Source organism: Rattus norvegicus, chromosome 4, assembly GCF_021556685.1.
Source record: "Rattus norvegicus strain SHRSP/BbbUtx chromosome 4, alternate assembly SHRSP_T2T, whole genome shotgun sequence".
Classification (NCBI taxonomy): Eukaryota; Metazoa; Chordata; class Mammalia; order Rodentia; family Muridae; genus Rattus; species Rattus norvegicus.
This window is the reverse complement of record NC_141537.1, coordinates 146,751,268-146,773,903: the sequence shown is the minus strand read 5'-3', so window position 1 is coordinate 146,773,903 and position 22,636 is coordinate 146,751,268. Positions and strand designations below refer to the sequence as shown.

The following is a 22,636-nucleotide window of genomic DNA, read 5'->3' as shown; positions in this document are numbered from 1 at the left end:
ATGCAAGGATCTTGAGCCAAAGTGTGCTGTGGTCTAGATGGAAATGTGGAATCGTTCAGTGTAACCTTGAAGGGACCAGGTTCCCAAGCGGGAATGTGGGGAAAGCAGTCCGAGCACTGGGTTGCTGAGGTGTGGTGTGTTTCCGCTCTGGGGTGGGATGGTGTGGCAAGTTCACACTGTTACTTCTCCTTTTACAGCTAACTCAGATACACACACCCTGGGCCTCTGCATTCATGGTGTTTATTACGGCTGGTGGTGCGCACAAGCTGCATGGAAAGGCCCAGTGTGTTTCCCGCTCCGTGTCTGAGCCAGAGCGGGGATTCCTCTGGGGTCTGAAGTTGGGGCCCATTTTCAGCAGTGCCCGGGGATGCTCACCTGCCCTCAGTCCACCTCAGCTGCCTCAGAGACAGCAGAAGTCATTTGGAAACAATTTCCTCATATGGGAAACCCTATTTATGCCCAGCAAACAAGTAGAATCCTGAAGGAAACAAAACTTAGTTCTGGTTTTCAATTTGCAGAGGACCAACTGAAGTTTCTGGGTTTCAGAACTAGAAAAGGACACACAACCACCTTACAGACACAGAGCATAGTGTTCCCTGGTGCAGCCGAAACCCTTTATTGCAGCACCTTCCTCATGCTGGCAGTCACCGCTTGCTCTCCCTAGCATGAGGAGACGGGCTACCCCTCTAGAAGACTGGTGTTGGTTTGTGCTCTTACAGTACATGTGATCGCAAAGCCTTGTGATAGCTGCCTCTTAAGGAACCCTCTGCTCAGGCAGGGTCGCTGGGGATCATGGTAGGCTGAGCAGTTTCCACACTGGGCTGTCTTTTCCTTTTGGCTCCCCTGCACCATGTACTCCCATTTTGAGGTGGAACTGAGGAGAATCTTAAAAGCATGAGCTCGCCAGCAGCCCATGTGGAGCAGAGCCATGGGTGTACACCTGGCCCTATTCCCCCTGCCCAGCCTTCCCCACAGCCCAGCCCGGCTTTAGCCTTCCCTTCGCAGCACCACCTTAATGTTGCTGCAGACCTGGCCCAGTGCGGCAAAGAGCGGGTTGCAGAAGGTGCGGATACACAGTGAGTAGATGTGGCTGATGCACTGGATCTCAATCAGGTAGCTCTTAATGCAGGGCACCACGGCCCAGATGTGGCAGAAGGAGATACAGGCAAACAGGAATCCCCAGAGCAGGGCCAGTGGAACACCCAGCAGTGTAGACAGCAGGCGGTAGCACCAGTACTTGGAGACGGTGAAAGTGGTGTAGCTCACCCTCCACACGCCATCGAAGCTGTAAGTGCCCTCGGGCTCCGCAATCACATCTTCAAAATCCACCTGCAGGAGCCAGAAGGGAAAGATTAACTCACAGCATGCGTGGGCTTTTCTAGTGTTTGCTTGCTTGCCTACCTGCATCGGAAATCCTGGGGGTGAGTCCAGGGACATGGTTTAGCAGCTAAGAGCACTTGTCGCTCTTGCAGAAGACCTGAGTTTGCTTCTTAGCATATACAGAATGGCTACAGCCACCCATAATTCCAGTTCCAAGGAATCTAACATCCTCCTTTGAATTCCAGGGTTACCAGGCATTCACAGAATGAATATATATTTTTGGGAAACAGCACTTGGAAGGCAGAGGTGGTGGATCTCTGTGAGTTCCAGGACAGCCTGGTCTACAATGTAAGTTCCAGGACAGCCTGGTCTACAATGTAAGTTCCAGGACAGCCAGGGCTCTGTTACACTGATAATAAACAAACAAACAAATAAGCAAACACAAAAACAGGAAAAGGGAAGAAACTCTGGTAGTGTCTGTTGAGCTTCTTGATGGTGTCTTGACAGGGTCTAGGACTGTATCCCTAATGAGTGTCCAATATGGACAATAATATTTTCTGCCAGCCCTGCTGACTTGCCATGCACTGTAGCTACAAGGTACTCTGAAGCCTGTTCAGCTTCTTCATTCTATGCATGTGTTAAGAGGACTCCCAGAAGTTGAATAGCTTGTTCAATACTGCAGTGCTAGAGTCACAGTGCCTGCTATAATTTGGATCTGTAATGTTCCTCAAAGGCCCACATGTTAAAGGCTTGGTTCCCAAACCAGTACTACTGGGAGATGGTGAGATCTTTGAGGGGTGGGATTTAGAGGGAAGAAGCTAGGGCATTTGAAATGTGCTCTGGAGGGGGATGCTGAGAAGCCTGGTCTCCCCCATCCTTTGTGCTCCCTGGCCATCAGGAACAGTTTGGCTCTACCATGTGGTCCTATTACACTGTTCTTGTCTTACCAAAGGACTGAGAGCAACCATACACCTCCACACCTGTGAGGTACAAGAAATGTTTTTTTCTTTATACATTGCTTATTTCAGGTGTTTGTTGTAGAGGTGGAGAGATGACACTGCTAGTGTCCTGGCTAATTGTTAACTTGACACAAGCTTGAGTCATTTGGGAAGAGGGAAGAGAGGTCCCAGCCCCTTGACGTGGTGCTATCCCTGGGCAGGTGGTGTAGGGGTGTACATGAAAGCAGACCAAGCAAGCCAGTAAGTAGTGTTCCTCATGGTCTCTGCTTCAGTTCCTGCCTCTAGGTTCCTGTCTTGCTTGAGTTCCTGTCCTGACTTCCATTGGTGGTGAAATATACTTGATCCTTGTAAGCTGAAATAAACCCTTTCCCCCACAAGTTGCTTTGTCCATGGTGTTTTATTACAATAAAAACCCCAACTAAGACATACACATTCTATTAATCTTTTGATCCTAATGAAGTTGGACAGCCAGGTGCTAGGGTGAGGATTGGTTGGTTGGTAGAGCATTGGTCTAGCATACACAAAGCCCTAGCTTCAATCTTTAGTGGCATACAAAGTAGGAATGGTGGCATACGCCTGTAATTCCAGAACTTGAGAGGTGGAGGCAAGAGGACCAGGAGTTCAAGGTTGCCCTCAAGTATATAGAGTGTTAAAGAACATTGGGTTATACAAGCCCCTGTCACTAAATAAAACCAAAAGCAAAACAAAACAGGAAACCAAAAAGAAGTTGGATGGTTATATTTATCCTGCAGAGATTTATGGGTCACTTACGTCATGACCTTTGGTCCTCATGAAGCTTATGTATATGTAGACAACTTCATTACAGCAACAAGTGCTGCTGTAATGTTGGGGATGGGGGATTTAACTCTGACTTCGGGGCTAGGAAATTCCTGGGGGAAGCTGGTGTCTGAAGGCTACCAGGCGGGTGGAGGACTTGCAGGTTGGGAAAGAGGCCCTGGGCTGAAGAAACAGAAACTGCCGGAAGGCAGTGGGCTATGTACATTGTGACCTGCAGGAGATGCAGGTGCTTTCCCAAGGGCAGATGTAAGCAAGGATGGTGTGACACTGGACAGGGGATGCAGGAGACTTCGATACTGTGGGCCTCTCTAAAGTGGTGGGGGTGCTCAGCTGCATCCGGGTTTTGAGTAGCTTGTTTAGTCATTGCAGCTGGGAAGTGGGAGCTCTTGGGGGTGAGAATGGATGCAGGGGCTACTGAGAACTTGGTGACACCTACTTTGGGGTAGTAACTGTGAGTTGGAAAGATGCACGGGCCTGTTGCTACCTATACCCCAACCCAGAACTGGTATCTTTGCCTCTAGTTTATTGGAGCAAAAATAGAGAGTTTCTATGTCTTCAGGGATCTCCCAAAGCTTAGAATCCTAGGTTTTAGGCTGGAGGGCCCTTTCAACCTAAGCTGGGAGGAACCCTGTCTATTGAAAGGTTCTAGGGGCTGGGGATTTAGCTCAGTGGTAGAGCGCTTACCTAGGAAGCGCAAGGCCCTGGGTTCGGTCCCCAGCTCCGAAAAAAAAAAAAAAAAAAAAAAAAAAAAAAAAAAAAAAAGAACCGAAAGGTTCTGGCCTTAGAGGCCTTCCCAACCTCCATGGTAGTCAAGACCCTTCCTTAGAATGTTTCCTGGGGTAGCTTGTAGGGAGACCCTCGTGGTGGTCTCAGAAACTCTGCCAGCAAAGAGAGTCTTTTGGAAAGAGTCTTGCTTCTCTATCTTTGTCCCATCTTGCCCCTTTCCACTGCCTTCCCTGCCCAACATGTCCTGATCCTGCCTCCTCTTCATGCAACAGTCCTGAGTAATCAAGAGTTTCCTGATGACAGGCTTCCCATTCCTCCTCACAATACTGGGGAACATGAGGGCTCAGAGGAAGGAGCTCTAGCCTGGTCCAGGACCAGGCTCAATCTAGGCATCCTGACAACTCCACTGGCTTCTTGCTATCCTAACTGGGGTCAGATCCCAAGGTATATGCTGGCTATGCTGCATCCCTTAGGGAGGGCGAGGACTCACAGTGAGATCTAGCCCTTGGCAGGCAGAACAACCTATTCCAAGAAAGAGTCATAGTTCTTTTTCCTTACACTCACCCAGATCTTAGGGTCATTAATCACTGTAGCCCAGATTGCCCCTTTATTCCAGCAACTTCCTTTATTCTACGTAATTTCCCTGTTTGTGTCTGGTTCTAAAGTCACTGCTGTGCTTTGGATCCGGAGTAGCTGCCAAGGCTGTATAACCCCAGCAAGTTACTATGTTTTTCTGGGTTGCATTTTTCTTGTCCTGTTTTGTAGGAGTTGTCAGAGGATTAAATGAATTGAGACATGCAAATACTCAGGACCCTTAATGGCAGGGTTAGGAATGACTAGCTGCTGCTAGAGTTTGAATCTGAAATGTCATCTAAAGGAACAAGTGTTAAAGCCTTGGTCTCTAGGGAGGCACACCTGGGAGACCAAAGAACCTTTTTTGTTGGCATCTAGTGGAAAATTGTTAGACCATAGGTGTCCTTCAAGAGAACTTCCCTGTTGTGAGGCGAACAGCTTGCTTCAACATGTGTTTTCAGCCACAATGAACTGTCTCATCATAGATCAAAGCAGCAGGGCCCTCTCTCATGGACTGAGACTTCCAAAACTGTGAGCCCAAACCAACCTGCACTATTCATAAGTTGGATGTCTTGGGTACTTGATACACAGAAACTGACTGAAGAGCTGTTGCTGGAGGGGGAGGCTTTAGTAGAGTGTGTTCCTCAATAGAGAGCTAGCCATGTCTGTAATCCAAGGAGGCTGAGACAGGAAAATTGCTCTAAGTTTGATGGAAGCCAGGTCAGTCTGTCTATAGTATGAGATCCTGTCTCAAATATGCAAATATACAAATGAACAAACAAGCAAACCACCAACCAAGAACAAAAACCTAGAGTCCAAAGGTGAGCTTAAATGTCACTGCAGCTGTTGACCAGATGGGTGGGTTTGGCATGTCTTTTAACCTCAGTGACCCTTTAACATTGTTCCCTTTTAAACTGGAATTTATCAGCCACAGAGGTTAGGTATAGTGTAAGGGACTAGGGGAGGGGGAAAGGAAGGAGTTTCCAAGGAAGAGAAAATCGAATATAGTAATGGACTGGTGATGGGAGGGGACTGGAATGGGAAGACTAATGAGGGAATCATTAATCTTATTAGAGATAAGGAGGGAAAAGGGTTAAGGGAGGAAATATGGGGAGGATTAGCTAAAACTAAAGAGCCATTTGAAGGGTCATATGGAAACCTACTACAACAGAAGTGTATTAAAATATGTACATATATGAAAGAAATCTAAATGGAGTTATCAAATAATGGGGGAGACAAATCCTAAACTAGACATCTCTTGTCACCAAATGAAACATCCAATGCCAAGAATGGGTTACATCCAATTGGTCAAAGGGGGGAAATGCCAAAACAACTTAGTCCATTGCCAAGACTATTGGTCGTGCTACACAAACTGATGGTAAAGCCCTGTTGCTGAAGACAACAACTGTACAACTCATTGAGCATGAGGAAGTCCAGCTGCTGCCTACCTAGAGCCCTCACCACTACTGAGTGGTTCACGACACTGGAAGGCACTGTGCATGCTACCAGAGGAGAAAGGTAAACACCAGTCCAACGACAGACTCTTTGATCTACCGTGGTGACCTGCCTGCACAGTATGCTGATGCGATAGTGGCATAGAAGCTGTGGGTGCAACCAACTACTATCTGATTGGATTGAAGGCTCACTCCACGAAGTGGAGTTCATCTCTCCCACTGCTCTGGGGGCCAAAACCTGAGGCCAGGGAGAAAACAACACTACTGTTCTGCTAATTTAGTAATGAATTAACTCCTAACAACATTCTGCTATACTGATTGACCGGCATTTTTGCTCAGCCATCATCAGAGCAACTTTTTCCTGCAGCAGATGGGAAGAAACACAGAGACACACAACTCAAAAAATGTCTAGAGTGAGAGACGTTGGAGCACTAAGTCTTAAATGGAATCTCATTGTCAAATCCCTTCTCTCAGGGCTTAGAGGACTTTGCAGAAGAGAAGGAAAGATTGTAAGAGCCAGAGGGGACGGAAGACACCAAGGAAACAAGGGCTTCTAGATGCAATAGGACTGAGGCACATAGGAACTCACAGAGGCTTGGCGGCATGCACAGGGCCTACAGGGTTTAAGCCAGATGGGGTCCCAGTTCTGAGAGAGAAGTAGACACAGGCCCCATCGCTAACCCAGAAGCTATCTCCAACTGACAGCCACTGGCAAAGGAAAAATTAGTTGTTTCCAAAACAGTTTCAGGAGATATTTAAATCATGTGTAAGGACAGGTCCCATGCCCAGCAGTAGAGCAGCAATAGTACTCCTGAAGGATTTTTGTTTATTATTTTTTTTACATTACTTATAGTGCTGGATTGTTGTGTTTACTTCGACACAAGCTAAAGTTATCTGAGGAAAAGGAACCTCAATTTAGAATATGCCTATATAAGATTGGGTTGTAGGCATACCTGTAAGGTGTTTTCTTAACTAGTAATTGATGGGGGAGGGCCCAACACAATGTAGGTGGTGCCATTCTTGGGCTCATGGTCCTGGGTTCTATAAGAAAGTGGCTGAGAAACCAGGAGGAGCAAGCCAGTAAGCAGCACTTCTCAGTGTCTTCTGCATCAGCTCCTGCCCCCAGATTCTGGCCTTGCTTGAGTTCCTGTCCTGACTTCCTTTGATGATGACCAGTGATGTGCAAGTATAAGCCAAATAAACCTTTTCCTTGCTTTTTGGTCATGGTATTTCATTGCAGCAACAAAACTAAGACACTTAGATATTGTGGTCTCCTATCTTATGTTCTTATGGGATTCTTGTGTGCACAAGTGCACATGTTTGTTTTTATATATGCTGTGTGTGTGTGTGTGTGTGTGTGTGTGTGTGTGTTGTGTGTGTGTGCGTGTTGCCCCATTCTACTGTTTTTGGTGCTTGTTTATTTTCCAATAGTGGTGGTGGGGGAGTAGGAAGGATCAGGGAGGAGTTGGGAAAGGGAAAACTGTGATTAAAACATATTGTTTGAAAAAAATCTATTTTCAAATAAAAAAGAAAATGAATGTTAGAAAAAAAGGAGTTAGAATATTTTTATTGGTATAAAGAGCAGAGATAATTTTTCTTCTATTTACTCATGATCCATGTATGTCTCACTACTTACTTATCTACCCATACATCATCTATTCATCTCCTTTTTCTTTCATTTACTTACCCATCTATCCAGTCATGTATTCTTCTAACAATGTATTACTCATCCACTTGTCTAACCATTTATTTACATGCCCATCCATTCCCTCTTCTGCCTATTTATCTATAGATCCATTTATTCATTTCCAGCCACATATTACTTACTCTATTTTCATCTAACATCTATCCATCCATCTATCTATCTATCTATCTATCTATCTATCTATCTATCTATCTATCTACCTACCTACCTACCTACCTACCTACCTATCTTTCTATCTAATCTATCATCCATCTACATGTCATCATCTTTTTATCTAACTACCCATTTTACCATCCATTCTCCAATCTTCTACCCACAAACCCATCTACCCACTCCTCTACCTCTTATCTATTCATTCATTTTCCTGTCTGTTTGTCTATCTATATACTCACTTCTCTATCCTCCCCTCTTCTATTCTACCCATTATTCATATGTTCATCCACAAACAAATACTGAGCACCCAGTGCTCAGTACTCAATACCTGCCCCATGCTAGGTGCTCACTAATGACAAGTACTTGTTCAAATGCTCTTAAATTCCTATGAGCTATGACTTGGAAGTTCTGATAACATTGCAGATCATGAATAGAAGAGCTCTCCAGCTGACCTCATCATACTGTGTGGACCTCTCATTGACAGCTGATAATGGATTGAACTCTATCTTTTCTTTTCTGCTTATGAAGCTTGTCCCTTCCATGAGGAGTTCTCTGTTGTTTTTTTAAATTACCATTTCTTCTCAGAAACTATTAGCACCCACACTTGTGCTGTTTCCTGGGATCATCTTTGAGAGCTGAATGTGTGACAACTGGTTTCTGTTCTTTGAAGCAGCAATATGCTTGTTGGAGGTCTGTGCTGTGCTAGGAGGAGGCAGCCTGATCACAAATTCTGGCTTGGAGAGCCATTCATAAAAGCCGTCCAGCCCATAAGAGTCACTCAGCAGATCTAGGTGGCCATGCAGTGCATCAAGCACACTGTGAATTCATTTCCTTTACAGCAGTGGGTGGGAGAAGGATTTTTCTTGGAGTGTTGGTGCTGAGAAAGCCTCAGAACCACTTATGTAGCTGGAGGGTGGGGAGGGAAGATGGTACTCTTTCAGCCCATGTCTTCTCTGACATAGTTATTTTTGGAGCAACAAGAAAGCCAGTTGTTTAATTGGCACAGGTCTGCACAGTCCCTGCAGTCACTGAGAGGGTTGGCAAGATGCAGGACCACTGGGTGGCCTAAGAATGAGGGAAGAGGATAACACCTACCCTTGCACCAAAAGTCTGGCTCTACCCAGAATTCCACACAACTCAGTCCTTGGTCATCCAGGGTTGGGATAACTCAGATAAGGTATTTAGGAGCATGGGCAATAGTGCTAGGCTTCCAGCATCCACTTGGATGATGAGTTACTGAGTGATTCAAGGTGCTATGCTTTTCCTCTAGTTATTTTTTGTGTTGAACCCAACAAAGAGAGGATGGAGACATGGTTCTCAGCATAGTTTCCATTTTGGAGCGTGAAGACAGGAGCAAGAAGCTTAGCATGGCTGGGTCCTGGTTTCCTGGCCTGCTGTCTTGGTATGTAAGGGGTGGACCATTCAGTCTCGGAAGGTCGGTACAGAAGCTGAGCTGGTGTTAGAAATGGTCATAGACGTTCTATGCAGTCGTTTTTGACTACTGAATAATAATATGAAGGGGGATTTATACTATACACTCTCTTTTCATTTCTCTGATAATTTTTACTATGCCTTACAAAAAGTATTGCTGTACATCAGATTGGGATAATCGCGGTCAGACTGACCATTGCCCACATAGTCTGAAAAGCACTGATGTATAAAATTGCAAATTAAAATGAGATGATAGCTGCAAAGACAGTTTAACAAGATGGATGAGATCTGTTTCTTTTGTTAGAAATGATAGTAGCAGATTTCTGGATGATCAGGGTGACCATGGTAACACACATAATGCATCTGGGCCCTGTAGCTCATCTCTGCCTATGCATTGTATACTAGTCATTTCATAAAGTATATAGAAGCCAAGCAGAATGAAATTCAAGCCAGGCAGACAGCAAAACTTGTGCTCCAATCTCCTCTGCATGCTTTCTCGCCCAGCACTGCTTCAGGGAAGGACCTGAATGAGGTGGTAAAGGAAGGGAGAAAAGACAAAGAGAGCTAGACATAGAAAGCTGGGATCAGGTGCTCTGAGCTCTCTGAGGGAGAAAACACAGTACCCCAGAAGCTCAGCATGTTTATTACACAGAGTGAACAGAGAGGTGGGGTTGTGGCATACAGTTAAACAAGGAGGCAGGGTTTATTGTAGAGAGTTAGATCAAGGAGGCAGATTTAGCTTATCTTTGTAGAAGCAGTCTCTGTGGGTGAGCAGTCTTCAGGCTGGAAACATCCAGGGAAGAAAGCTATGTGGACATTTTCTGCACACGTTTATCAACCACTACATACAGACCAGAAGGGAAGGTTTTGCCATTTACCTCTGACCCCTAACCCATGGGGAGAAGACTTTGCCATTACCCCATGGGCTTGAGCCTATGTCAACAATCACTCAGGACTTCAATCCAGGCTCTATCCACTCCCTGTCGTCAGGTATGCTGGCAGCAGCTGAATCTCAAGGGAGGTAACCAGGTATTACCCGTAGTTTGGACTGAAAGCATCCTATAAGGCTACCTGGAGAACCCTTGCTGGAGCACAAAGGGACTTGCATTTGTGTAAAGGACCAGGGAAGAAGTCACAACGACCATAGGAAGTGAGACTGGAACCTACTAGCAGAGCCCCACTGTCTTCCCAGTGCAGTTTGGCACTTAGCCTCTTGCTGGCTTCTTCCTGGCATCTCTCTTGCCCTCTCAGCTAGTGCCTTTGGTGAAGTCGGCTCTAGTGGGGAGAGATGGAAATGCTTTGGCTGTAGTCTGAGATGGTGTACTAGCTTTTGGCTGCTGGCTAGCAAGTCTCCCCAAATAACCTTCAGTGAGTCACACCTCTTTGTATCTACAGCCGTGGGTTGTCTTGTCCCATTTCAAGTCTGAGGTTGCCAGTGACTCATTTTAACCACCAGAATGTGACAGAGAAAGCTGTGGGACATCTGTAGACTAAGCACCAGGAAGTCCTGGCACCTTCTGCTTTGGGGACTCCTGGTAGAGTCACTGGTTTTTGAAATGTACTCTTATACCTTGCTCTAGAGTGGTACTAAATGTGTGTTACAACCTGCTCTTCTAGAAACAGTCCTGAAACTTAGAGATGGAAGTTTAGCCCTCCCAGCATCCACACCAAGTCCTGTCCTCTGTCTCTACCTGTGTCCTAGAATAGCAAAGAACCTCCTTCAATGTTCTAGCTCAGAAGAGTCCCCACGTGATGTCAGCCCTAGGCTACCATCTGACTGAAGCTGCAGGGGATGTCCCCAGAGAGAGTAGAGCCACCCAGCCAGTTCCACAAAGCCACAGAACTTCTGGGGATTGACTGCATGGCAGCTGATTACTGATAAAAGTGTCACTGGGGAAGGCACCCTGGATTCCTGGTTCATTTCCTAGAGGCTGCAGGACATTTTTTGCTGATGTTCAAAACTGAAGGACAAGACATTCTCTACCTTGGTTGCATAAAGACTTTTTATGATGACAGAACACAAGGAACCACATTTTAGCAAGCTACCCCTTCCCAAGGAGAGCACACTTTAAAAGGTGTAGACAAACAGTATCACCAGATGAGAACACCTTTGTATAAATTCCATGTATCCCTGTGTGTATTCATATATATGTATGCATGCATGTGCCCACATGCATATGTGTGCACATATGTATGCATGTAGGCGAGAGGCCAACACTGAATCTTCTCCCCAATTACTTCTAAAACTGTCACTCACCAAGCCCAGAACTCATCTATTCAGCTAGCCTGGTCAGCCTGCAAGGCTCAGGGACATTTTGTCTCCCATAGTCCCAGTATTGAAGTTATAGCACACACCAGCCCTGCCTGGGTTTTTTATGTGAGTTCTGGGGGAGCTAAACTCAGGTCCTTATGCTGTGCAGCAAACACTCTTCTGACTGAGCTATCGCCCCAGGGTCCATGTAGCCATTTTGAGAAGAAGTTTACAGAGGGCAAGACACTTATAGAAAGGAGCTGCCAATAAGAATGAACTACTATCTGTTCTTCATTCTCTGCTTGGTCTTTCTGCATTCTCACCCGTACATTTTCTTTTGGGTACTCTGTGCTGTCCTCAATGGGTAGTTCATTATTCTCCAGAACCCAGAGTAGCAAAGAGGTTTTATTTGTGGTACCAACTCTGACTAGCTGATGGGTCTTGGAAGTACTCTTCCTGGAAGAGTACTGTGATCCATTAGTAATGCCTGCTGTGTACACAGGAAGGGGTGACAGTGGCACCGGCCACTCACATTTACCAACTCCATCCAGTATTCTTCCTAGAACTGTGAAAATATTCCATATAGCTGCTCATTCCACTTCCTGTTTTTAGAATGCCTGGTCAATTTTTTCTCATTTAAAAACGTGTGCCTTGGTTGTCATTTTGCCAGGAAGATGGCTCTTGATTTTTCCAGGCACAAGTCTCTTTCCTCCCCTGCTGTTCCAGGACACTTCCTCTAGCTTATGGCATTTGGCACCTTCCCCTGTCCCCAGCTCCTTATTCTAGTCTCATCTGCAAGGCTTGGATTCTTCCCAGGAAGAAGCATTGGGTCAGTTTTATTATTGTACAGCAGTGTGTCACAGCTCCACCAAAGCTGGAAGCGGGACTTTGTAGGTGGACTGCTGGCTGCTCTCAGTGCTTCTTGGCCTTAGTGACAAGCAGAAAGTGCCATCAGAAGATGGAGGGTGTTTTGTGGCAGGTGTGAATTGGAAGTGGGGTGGAGAATCCATGAACTGAGAAGTGTTCAGGCTGAAAGTTGCTTCAGGAGCAAGTGCCCACGTGTGAGCTAGTGAGGGGGGGGGACTTGGAGTCAGCTGTGAGCCTTCTCAGAAATGACTCCAGGGACTGGGGTAGGCTGGGGTTTCTAGGCACGTCTGGGGGAGGCTGCTAGACTATCTACAATCAGAGTCATCAGGAGTTGCCCTTGCCTGGGGCCTGTGTACAAGTGAGCTTAGTCCCAAAGCCTTGTATGCAGTGTGCACACAGCAATCCCACAATCCTCTAGGCAGCATGGTGCCTGGTATGCAGCTGGTTCTCGGTAGCATGTCGGGGTCCACACTGGTGGCAGGGTTGGGTGAGGAAGGAAATGAGGTACCCTCTTCACAGTTCCTCAGTGCTCATCTCTCAAGACTTACATTCAGCCAGGTGCCTGGCCCAAGTGTCAGAGCCGAGTCTGGTAGGTATATGGGCTTCATTTTCACTGTGACTCATACTTTCCAGCCTGGGTTCAAGGTTAGCACCAATAGGAAGTACTTTCCTATGCTAGTGTTCCCCACGTGGCTCTGTCTCCCTTCTCTCTTGTGTCTTACTGCATGAAATCTGCATCTGACTACAGTGAAGGCTATATCCTTCTTCCGCACTCTGCTTCTTTCTATACCAGAGACTCCTGCTCACAGAGGGAAAAGGATTTTTCAAGACAGTCAGCAAGCTTTTGTCCTAGCTGGGGACCTCAGCCGGTGCTTCCTGGATTCTGTCTTTGCTGTTGGTCCTATCCCATGAGGACCCTGCTGACATGTGAGAACACCCTGGCAAAGCTACTCAGACTGCTGCTGTGGCTTCTGTGCCTTCTCCTTGACCTCTATCTTATCTCTGTCCCTCACCTGCCACCCATCCTTCTGTCTTGTTTCTTTCCTGGTGATGGTGATGACAGAAACCCAGGCAGTAGAAGGCTGTCCGGTTCTGACAGCCTGCCCCACCCCCAGCCAGTCAGCTCTCTGAAACTGTGTGGCATTTATCTCCCCATATCATCCCTCTTCTGTGTTTCTAAATGTTTCATTTCTGGCTCATTAAAAATGAAGGGAAGAAAATGCCAGACAACTTCCAAAGGCAGAAAATGGCCAAACAATGCCAGTTAATTTCCTCTGAGCAAAATTAATTGTGCACCTTTTAGTTAGTCTTCGGGAGATATTGGTATGGGGATCGGGACTGCCAGAGAGGACGCTTCTCTGTCTCAGAAAAGTGACAGAGAGCTGGGAACCTATACTGATGTCACTGCCTCTTTCTTTGGGTCTGGCTCTCTCTCAGCTCAGTAGAACCCTATCAATTCCCTCTGCACTTGGTAGCCATCACAGCATCCCCAAGAAGTTGTGTTGTTCTGCGCTTCTTATCCCAGCCCTGTTGCCCACCAAGGACTCCAGAAGGCTCAGTTTTCCTGTCTTCTGGACTTGAGGCTGCTTGAGGGCTCTGCTCAGCCCCAGGCATCCACATACTTCCTGGGAATGGAGACTGTGTTGTAAACCTTCAGCTCACACATGGCATTTCTGCTGCCTAGAGTTGTCTTGGGCTTATGTGCCTGCTGGAGGTAAATGACACTCATGCATTGTCACAGGAGGAAGTAAGGTTCAGAAGCTTAGGTGATATATCCAGTGTCTTTGTTTTTGGGAGGCGTCTGGAGTTGAAACCAGACAGTTCAGCTGGACTCTATGGAAACCATGACTGCTGCAGGTCCCTAGGAACTTTGAATTGGGAAATTTTGCTTTGTATCCCATGGAGTTCTATCTCCACCATTAGTGACCTATGTCAACATACAATGGTGTGAGTTAGGTCAGACCTGGTGAAGGGGTACAGAGGTGTGGAGCAGTTGGCTACCTGGAGGAGTCAGGGAAGGCTTTCTGGAGGGGGTGACATTGGATGGTAGCCTTGAAGTCTGAGTTGGGTAAGAGAGAAGACAACCATTTCTTCTCAAGGTACAGTGGTATGGTCTGCGGGGCTGGCACTGGGAGTCACCGGGCAGAGCAAACAGCTGACACCAGCTTATGTTGGTGTGGACAGGCACACAGAAGGCTGAGAAGGCACAAAGGAGCAGTCTTGAAGGATGGCAGCTCTGGCTGTGCCTTTGTTTGGACTCTTGTGTTGCTAAAATCTATGGCTCATGTGACCCCCACATCTCTTAAATTCTGGGTCAAAATAATCACAGTGTGAAAAGAGAGATGAGGCTCCACTGCTGGAAAACTTAAGAACGGCCAGCACAATTTGAGCATATGAATCAGTTTTCAATGTTAAATTTTATGAACCAAATATGGAACCCTGTATTTCTGAGGAAAACCTGGAGTCCACACAGAGGTGTGTCCTCAGTATAAGACGTACAAGGTTCTAAGCTTTGGTGTTGACATGCTACAATCCTGGATATATAATTAAGTAAAAACATAAAAATTGAGTTATAATTGAGTTATTTTAAAAAATTAGTGTGTGTGTGTGTGTGTGTGTGTGTACATGTATGTGCAATGGTACATGTGTGGAAACCAGAGACCTTATGGGAATCTGCTGTCTCTTTCTACCACATAGGTTCTGGGGTAGAACTCAGGTCATTAGATTTGGCAGTGGGCATCATTTCCCATTGAGCCATCTTATTGGCCTCAAATTTCAGCCATTGGATTCTTTTTTTTAAAGTAACTGCTAGACAAATTTAAATTTCATAGCAGGTGGGTACTTTGGTCATCTCTGTACTGTCTAGTGTTTCTTTCAACCCAGCGTGACTCTAGTCAAATCCTATGAAACTACACAGGTAACACCAAGCCACGGTGGCTGTCATGCTGAGACATAGTCCCTACAATCCTACACAGAGCACAGCAGCCGGAACGAGTGACTGCGGGACTGTAGACAGTTTCACAATTTGTGCATAGGGTGACGGCACAAGGGGTACACTGCATCTGTAGTTCTATAGACAGCTTTGGCCTGTGAGCCCAGTCCTCTTAGCCTGGATGCCCAGCCACTCTGGGGACTCTGAGGCAGGTGGCTGGGACTTTGCTCTGAGGGGGATTCTAGTATTTAGACAGAGATCAAGTCGTGGGGACACAAGGCAACATAAGTGTTCCTTTCCGGGTGCCTGCTGAGAGGCCTTTGCCTGATCCTGGTCACTAGGCCTGAGATGAAGCAGGGAGCTAGAGAGGCAGGGAACCGGAAGGATGGCCTATAGGGCCCATTGTGCCACAGAGACAAATACCACGCACTGTTGCAGGGTGGCCAGTGTCTTTTGGAGGGGCCACTGATGAAGCTGGCCTCAGATTAACCCCAAGCCCACTTTGGAGACAACCTAAGTGCTGCTGGCACAGCAAAGCAACCGACTTGGCCCAGGTTCTGAATCTTCCCAGTGATTCCTCTGGGGCCTGGGGCCGGAGCCAAGGGCAGGCCCTTGGAGCTACTAGCAAGAAGGCATTTTTGACATCTTCCCCCTTAGCACCATGATGCAGGTGCAGGCCTTGCTAAGGCCTGTATAATTTTGCCTATTTGCTGGGATTTGAAGAAGACAGCATCCAGGAGACTCTGAGGAGGCTGACCTCAAGTGTTGGAGGACCATGATGCCCCGCTTGGGCACCGAGCCTACCTTCACAATGTCCTCATTGATGTTCTTGGGGTCTCTGTTCACCAAGTCTATCTCCTTGCAGTGAATGTCCTTGATGATCCGTGCCTCCAGATCTGTGTGCTCTTCGGTCATCATTGTGAGGCTGGGGCACCTTCGGGAGGAGATCAGAATCTTGTGGCTGGTATTGTTGACAGTCCTGGGGCAGAAAGACCAAGCTTAGGGTCTCCAGACTGGTGCCCCTGCCGGCTAAATAGGCCCCACCCAGCATGCCGGCTGACAGCTGTCCTGCATAACTTCAGCCGGCCTCTAGTTAAAGCTGTTGGTGGCACGCCTCCAAGCTAAAATTAAGACTGGATGGCAGAGCGCTCCTTAAAGGGGGCTGGCTGTGCAGGCCATTGGCCTCACGCGAGAGGAGACCTGGCATTCCCTGCCAGCCTCCAGGGCCTGGCCTTCCCGGTACTCTGTGGAGGCGGGCTGAGCAAACCCCTTGGAGTCCCTGGAATTTGCCACTCAATACTCAGGCTCCTCCCAGGAGCAGCTGCCCAAGAAGGGAGGTGGGCTCAGTCCCAGCTCTGCCTCTTGCTAGCTGCTGAGTGACCTTGGCACATGTCCCTTCTCTGTGCCACCATGACCCTATCTGTGACTGGGGATAATATAAGGACCAGAAAATTACCATTAAGACTCCTCCCACTCTGAGGATAGGAGACTGGCCTTCTGGGGGAGTCTATTGGAACTGGAAATGTCTGGTAGATTCTCTTTACGTTAGTGATTGGCTGTGGTGGTTAATCATTGTGTGTTTTATTATTAATATTTTTAAAATTACATTTTATTTATGTGTGTGTGTGTGTGTGTGTGTGTGTGTGTGTGTGTGTGTGTGTGTGTAAGTGAGCAGTACACAGCATACATGCAGGATCAGAGGACATCCCAAAGGAATCTGTTCTCTCCTTCTGCCATATGGGTCTTGGGGATTGGGCTTGGTGGCAGACACCTTTACTTGCTGAGCCATCTCACCAGACCCACCTGGAGAACAGGTCCTCATGCTCGGACAGCAAGCCCTTTCTAGAGAAAGCCATCTCCCCACTCCTGGTTCATCTGGACTGTCGGGTTAACTGGACTGAGTCCCTTGGGTGATTAGAAGAGCACGCCTCTGGAGCTGCCTGTGAGGGTGTTTCTGCAGCTGTGTCTGCTAATGGACTCAGAACTGAAGTGGATGATCTGGAGGCATTAGAGGGGTGGGAGCAGGCTGTAGTTGGAGGAAGTGGGTCACTGGGAGCCAGCTGCTTGCCTCTGAAGGGCATACCTCATCCGGTTTCCTTACTTTTCTCATCTGTTTCCTGCCTCCTGTGCTGTAAGTTGCCCTGCCCTGATGGATTTGCCATAGATGCTTTCTCCTTCATTCCTCTAACCCCAACACCCACAGCAAACTTGCTTCTTTTATGCCATAGAAAGAAGAATTTACACCAGGGCAAATAGTGAAAGCTTATTTTTAGTACCCTAAGTACTAAAAGGCTAAGTGCATCCTGCAGAAAGGCAGGAGGCCTGCCTCTAGTATCTGGATTTGTAAGTCTTGTCCTGCCATTTTTGCTACATCTTGCTTACCCCTGGAGTGGTCCAGAGTGCCTTTCCTAGAATAGATAGAGGCTTTCTTAGCCATTCTTACCCACAATCCAGTCTGTTACAGGGAAATCAGGACCTTGTATACAGGTATAAGGTCTTGTAGTGTTGCGAGGTTTACTAGAGAAAGGACATCAGTGTCTTTTACATGTTCCTCAGGGCAGAGCTGAAAGCCAGCTGGACCTGCCTGAGGTTGGCTTTGTTGTTGTAGGCCCAGTTATAAACTCTCCTTTATCTTGCCAGTGTTATTATAGCAGGCTCTTCCACCATAACAGTTGTTTTAGGTGTAATAGACTATAGCATTTGGAAGTTAACTTTTCCTACCAGAAGCTGTCTTTGTTCACAGTGACACAGAAAAGACTACACCTTACCCTGCTCTCCTGTGGCTTGGAGAAGGTCTGTGGTTTCCCTTGCAAGCGGTGAAGGCTCAATGAACTACAGAGTGAGGTTGGCTTGGGATGAGACAGGAAGAGGAAACCATGGCGGGTGGGGATGTCTCCAGCCTCAATGTGTCAGGCAGTGCCATGTTGCCACCTTCACATGGCTCTGGTTTCAGCTTTCAGAGTGTCCACAGGCAATCCATTGGGCAGTGGGGTGCCCCCTTCTCCACTTTTTAAGGCCACTTACTATTTAGCTCTCTTTTGAAACTCCAGTTTATGAAGGATGACAATGTTGAGTCCTGGAGGCCAAGGTCTATACATTTGCTTATCTACTAATCTACACATTCACTCAGGATTTAAGTTTTGTCCCTGCCTCAAGGGCCGGGGTTAGGACAGTGATCAGAAAGTGATAGACTCTTCTGCAATGTGGCCAGTGACCTAAGACATGGTTTATAGACAAACCCATAGGATGTGATGGTTTCCCTGATGCTCGCAGGGAAGCCTTCCTGGGAGGTGGCTGTAGAGTTAGGTGTTGGAGGACAAGTAGGAGTCAATCCCAGAGAACCCTTTAAATAGACTAACTGTGGCTTCAGAGGGGTGTGAACTGGTGTGTTGAGAAGCATGGAATGACTGGATAACTGTGTGGGTGGGGCAAAGGGTGGGTAGGTGAAAGGAGATAGGGTAGGCTGTAGCCTCAGGATGAAGTATCCCAGGAAAAGCACTTGTTGCTATCTAGAGATGGATTATGGCTTGGATGGGAGTCAGCTCCTGCAAAGGCCCGTGTGTAGAGGTCTAGTCCCCAGATGATGGCTCTGTTGAGAGGTGTTAGAGAGTGAGGTTTCTAGCTCTGTCAATGGACTCATCCCTTGAAGAACTCATAAGCGTCAGAGGAAGTAGTCTCCAGGGAACATGCTTTAGAAGGGTACATCACATCCCATGACCTAACCTTCCACTCTTTCTGCTTCCTGACTGCCATGAGGTGAGGGGTGCTGCTCCTCCACATGGATGTTCTGTCTCCTTATATGCAGGTCTAGAAGCAATTGACAACTGACTAACATGAAGTATTGGAAAAACCACTAATGGCATTGAGGTGATAACTGATTACTGAGATTGTTATCAGGCTTGTGTGTGAGGAAGGTCACTGGTGCTCACATGTATGTAGATGGGAACTGGGTGAAGTTTGAGGTAAGAAGGGTGGTCAGAAAGCTGAAAGGGTTGGGACTGTAGCTCAACTGTTAGAAACCGTGGGCTCTGTTCCCATCACTACATACATCTAAGCATGGTGTCTTAGCCTGCAATTCCAGCACTTAGCAGTAGGTGGTGGAGATTTGAGTATCAGGAGTTCAAGGTCATCTTTGCTACACAGAAAAAAGGAAATTGATGCCAGCCCTGAGTTGCTTGAGACTCTGTATAGATATAATAGTACAGCTGGAAGCAGCAAGACTCTGTCTACAGCTCGTAATAAAGATGCAGAAATTATGTGGTTTCAACAGCATGGGGACTACACACACACACACACACACACACACACACACACACACCTGCTTACTGCAATCAGTAGTTTAAGACTGCGTTGGCTACGTTGTGAGCCAGACATCTGAATCACTAATATTCTGTTCTGCTCACCTCAAAGCTACCTCATAGGTATAGGTAGATGTTATTCCTCCAATCTTCACACCTGAGTCTAGATAAGAAATGGAAAGGAGGAGGGACAAGGGAAGGTATCTGTCATTAGAGTTAGTCCCATCAGAAACCCTCCCCTCCCCCCACAACAATTTCCATTTATGTTTTATGTCTGTCATTGTTGTTCTCTCTTGGCCATACAGGATGGGATTGCATATTTATAGCTTTACCACATTGTTACCTCCCTAAAGACAAATGTTAGGCAAGTACAAAAACTGCCTGTGTCTCTTAGGAGTTACTGGGGTCTTGTTCATTCTCCTGCATAGGGTTCCTAAGTTATCCAGTCCTAGGAATGGATTGGGACAAAGAGGGAAAGCTGTGGCTTAGCTTTGGGTGGACTATGGAGTTGGTCTGAGCCTGGCTTGGGGTATGCCCACTGCATCACTTGTGAAAACAACAGGGTCTACTAAGCAGTGGACTGACACCTCCAAATTGTGAGCCAAAACAAGCATTGCTTCTTTTCAGGTTGAAGACTTTGTGTAGTTTGCTATAGTAGTGGTAGTGTAGTAGTCTGAGTGACACAGACATAACAAGATGATGACAGAGAGAATGGATATTACCTATCCCAAGGATGGTTGTATCTGTTTTCTTTCAATGGGATGGGTAGTCTTCCTACTAGGAACTGGCTGTTTCAAGGCCTATGAAGCTGGAGTTATTTTGGAGAAGAAAGGTTTTTGTATTTCCTAGGACTCTAAAACTGGGCAAAAGGCTTCTGGTGTCTTCTCTATCTGGCTTTGAAGTCTGTATTTCAAAGAGAAATCATAGTATGACAGAGCTGAAGAGGTCCAGCTTTTCCATCATGTAGATAAAGAATCTGAGGTCCCTAAAGTCTTGGCTGTGGAGGGAAGAACTTGGAATTTGGAGATAGGCTGCCATGTCCTTGTGAGCATGTCACTGTTCCAAAACTCACTGGTGTCACGACTACACCAATACCCTCCCTTTCTACCACCAGAGAGTCTGAAAAGGCTTAAATCACTTTCCAAATAAGACAATAAAGTCTCTAGTGACACCAACAGAAATCTACCGCAGCAACAAGGAGAAGTGATTAGGTCAGACTAGGCTTGGAGCCTTATTCAGGTTCCACACCTGACTGAAGTCTTGGGTAACAACACCATATGTAAGTGGGTGCAGTGAATGGGGTTTGAGACATGTCTTGGGAGAAACAGGACAGTTTGGGGCTGGAAAAGAGATGGCTAAAATGGATGGAACCAAAGAGTTTTTGTCAAGTTACTGAAACTTTTCAAGTGCATCCAAAACATGACCTACAGGTCATATGTGATGCAGGGGAGCCATGAATATGGACAAAATCTAGACTTAATTAAAAAATCACGAGATTGTTTTGTGGGGTTTCCTTTTATAACTTGACTGCACAGTAACTAAATATGAGCTTTCTAGAGGTCAACATCATGTCTCATTGTCCAAAGTTTGGACATAACTGGAAGATGTGGTGGGTTCTGAGATGAATAGTGGTAGACTCTGAATTTCCTAAGTCCAGTGCCTGACTCCCAGCAGGTTGCTGGATGGTGACAGAAGGGAGGCCCACTGTCAAGGTACCAAGAAGAGCTACATCTGGGCATGTAGTTCTGCTTGGGAAAGGGGAGTCTGCCTTGTCCAGATTCATGAAGGCAATGAACTGAGGGATGGCCCAGGGTAAGAAGAAAAGAGGGATAAGTGAGCTATTGGGCCAGTTAGCAAATATTTCAGGAGGACTGATAACATAAATTTCCAAGTCTATATCATACTAAATGTGAAGAGCCCCTCTGAAAGAAGAATCAGAATCAGAAAGACAGTGAAATTCATCTGGAGGCCTGTGCAGCCTACGGAAGGTGGCATCAGGGTTTTAGAAGGGAAGCAGACCTCTTCTCTTCTTAAGTGGGAAATGGAATGGACCAAAGCCCTCAAGGCCTGACCTCTACTGGCTTACATCAGCCAGGAAAACCTTATGTCCCAAAGGTTGCATAACCTTCCCAGTGCCACCAGTGAGGACCAAACATTCCAACAAGTGTCTGTAGAGGACACTTCATCCCAACCCTGACAAGGCATCTTCTAAGCATATGGCCTGTAGTTGCCCTGGCAGAAAGCTGGGTCTAGGGCGACTCAGCTAGCCCATGGTATCACAGCAGTTGGTGCTAAAATAAGCCTCTTCAGTCTAACTTGTTCAGTCTCTACTTGTCCTGGTTATTTGTATCATTAAGGACAGGAAATGCTCACAGGCTTCCCTGCCTCCCACCCAGGGTAGGGTCAGTCTCTGTATTAGTCATTTTTCTTGTTGCTATGACAAAACACTCCCAAGAAACACCTGAAGGAAGAAAGGGCTTATTTTGGCTCTCTGTGGGACAGTGCAGTCCATCATTGCAGGTAAGACATGGCAGCTGGAGTGGGAGGCAACTGGTTACATTGACAGTCAGGATACAGAGAGGAATGGATACCTGCACTCAGCTCAGTTTCTCCAATTTACCCAAGGCAAGACCCTCACTCATGGGATGGAATCACCAACATTTAGGATGGGTTCTCCCACCTCAAGTAATCCAATCTAGAAACTCTTCTCAGACTTACGCAGACCTTTATTTATCTTCTAGCTGATTCTAGCTCATGTAGGGCTGGCAATCAGTGTTAACTAGCAGACTCTTCCTGAGTTGAATCTATCCATGAGATGTCTTCACCTTTTTCTTCTTTTCCGTTCACCCCCATGAGCAGACACCTTGTTCTGGAAGAATCAACTCTCCCACCAGAACCTTTTTTGCAGCTTCAAGGACTAATTGTGAAACCCCTTGTTCAGAAGGCACCATGCAGGAGTCAACTGCTGGAAGGGGAGAGCTGTGCTGGCAAGCTTACTGTTCTCTAGCAGGCTGAGACTAGCCTCCATGTTTAAGCAGTTAGAAGAGCAGAGGCATTCGGCATATCAGCATATGCCCAGAGAGATAAAACTGAAAAAGGGTTCTGTATAGATTTCTTGGAGAATGTAGTGGCTGACCCGGGACCCATAAATGTCCCAAGACCATGCAGT

At 46.7% G+C, this 22,636-nt stretch overlaps 1 protein-coding gene across 1 annotated transcript; it reads right to left on the bottom strand.

The window, feature by feature from the left end:
- Positions 1-223: 223 nt before the first annotated feature.
- Positions 224-16,222, bottom strand: Cav3 (caveolin 3). The gene is made up of 2 exons (NM_019155.2): positions 15,974-16,222; positions 224-1,329 (listed from the first exon to the last, which is right to left on the bottom strand). Exons 1-2 carry the CDS (start codon positions 16,085-16,087, stop codon positions 988-990), a joined length of 456 nt encoding a protein of 151 aa, NP_062028.1. The 5' UTR covers positions 16,088-16,222; the 3' UTR covers positions 224-987.
- Positions 16,223-22,636: the final 6,414 nt, after the last annotated feature.

What these genes read in the sequence shown, in the direction of transcription:
- Cav3 (NM_019155.2), bottom strand. Translation starts at nt 16,087, where the DNA reads ATGATGACCGAAGAGCACACAGATCTGGAGGCACGGATCATCAAGGAC. An exon ending in TCAATGAGGACATTGTGAAG is followed by an intron (nt 1,330 to 15,973) that starts GTAGGCTCGGTG and finishes TGGCTCCTGCAG; the next exon opens with GTGGATTTTGAAGATGTGAT.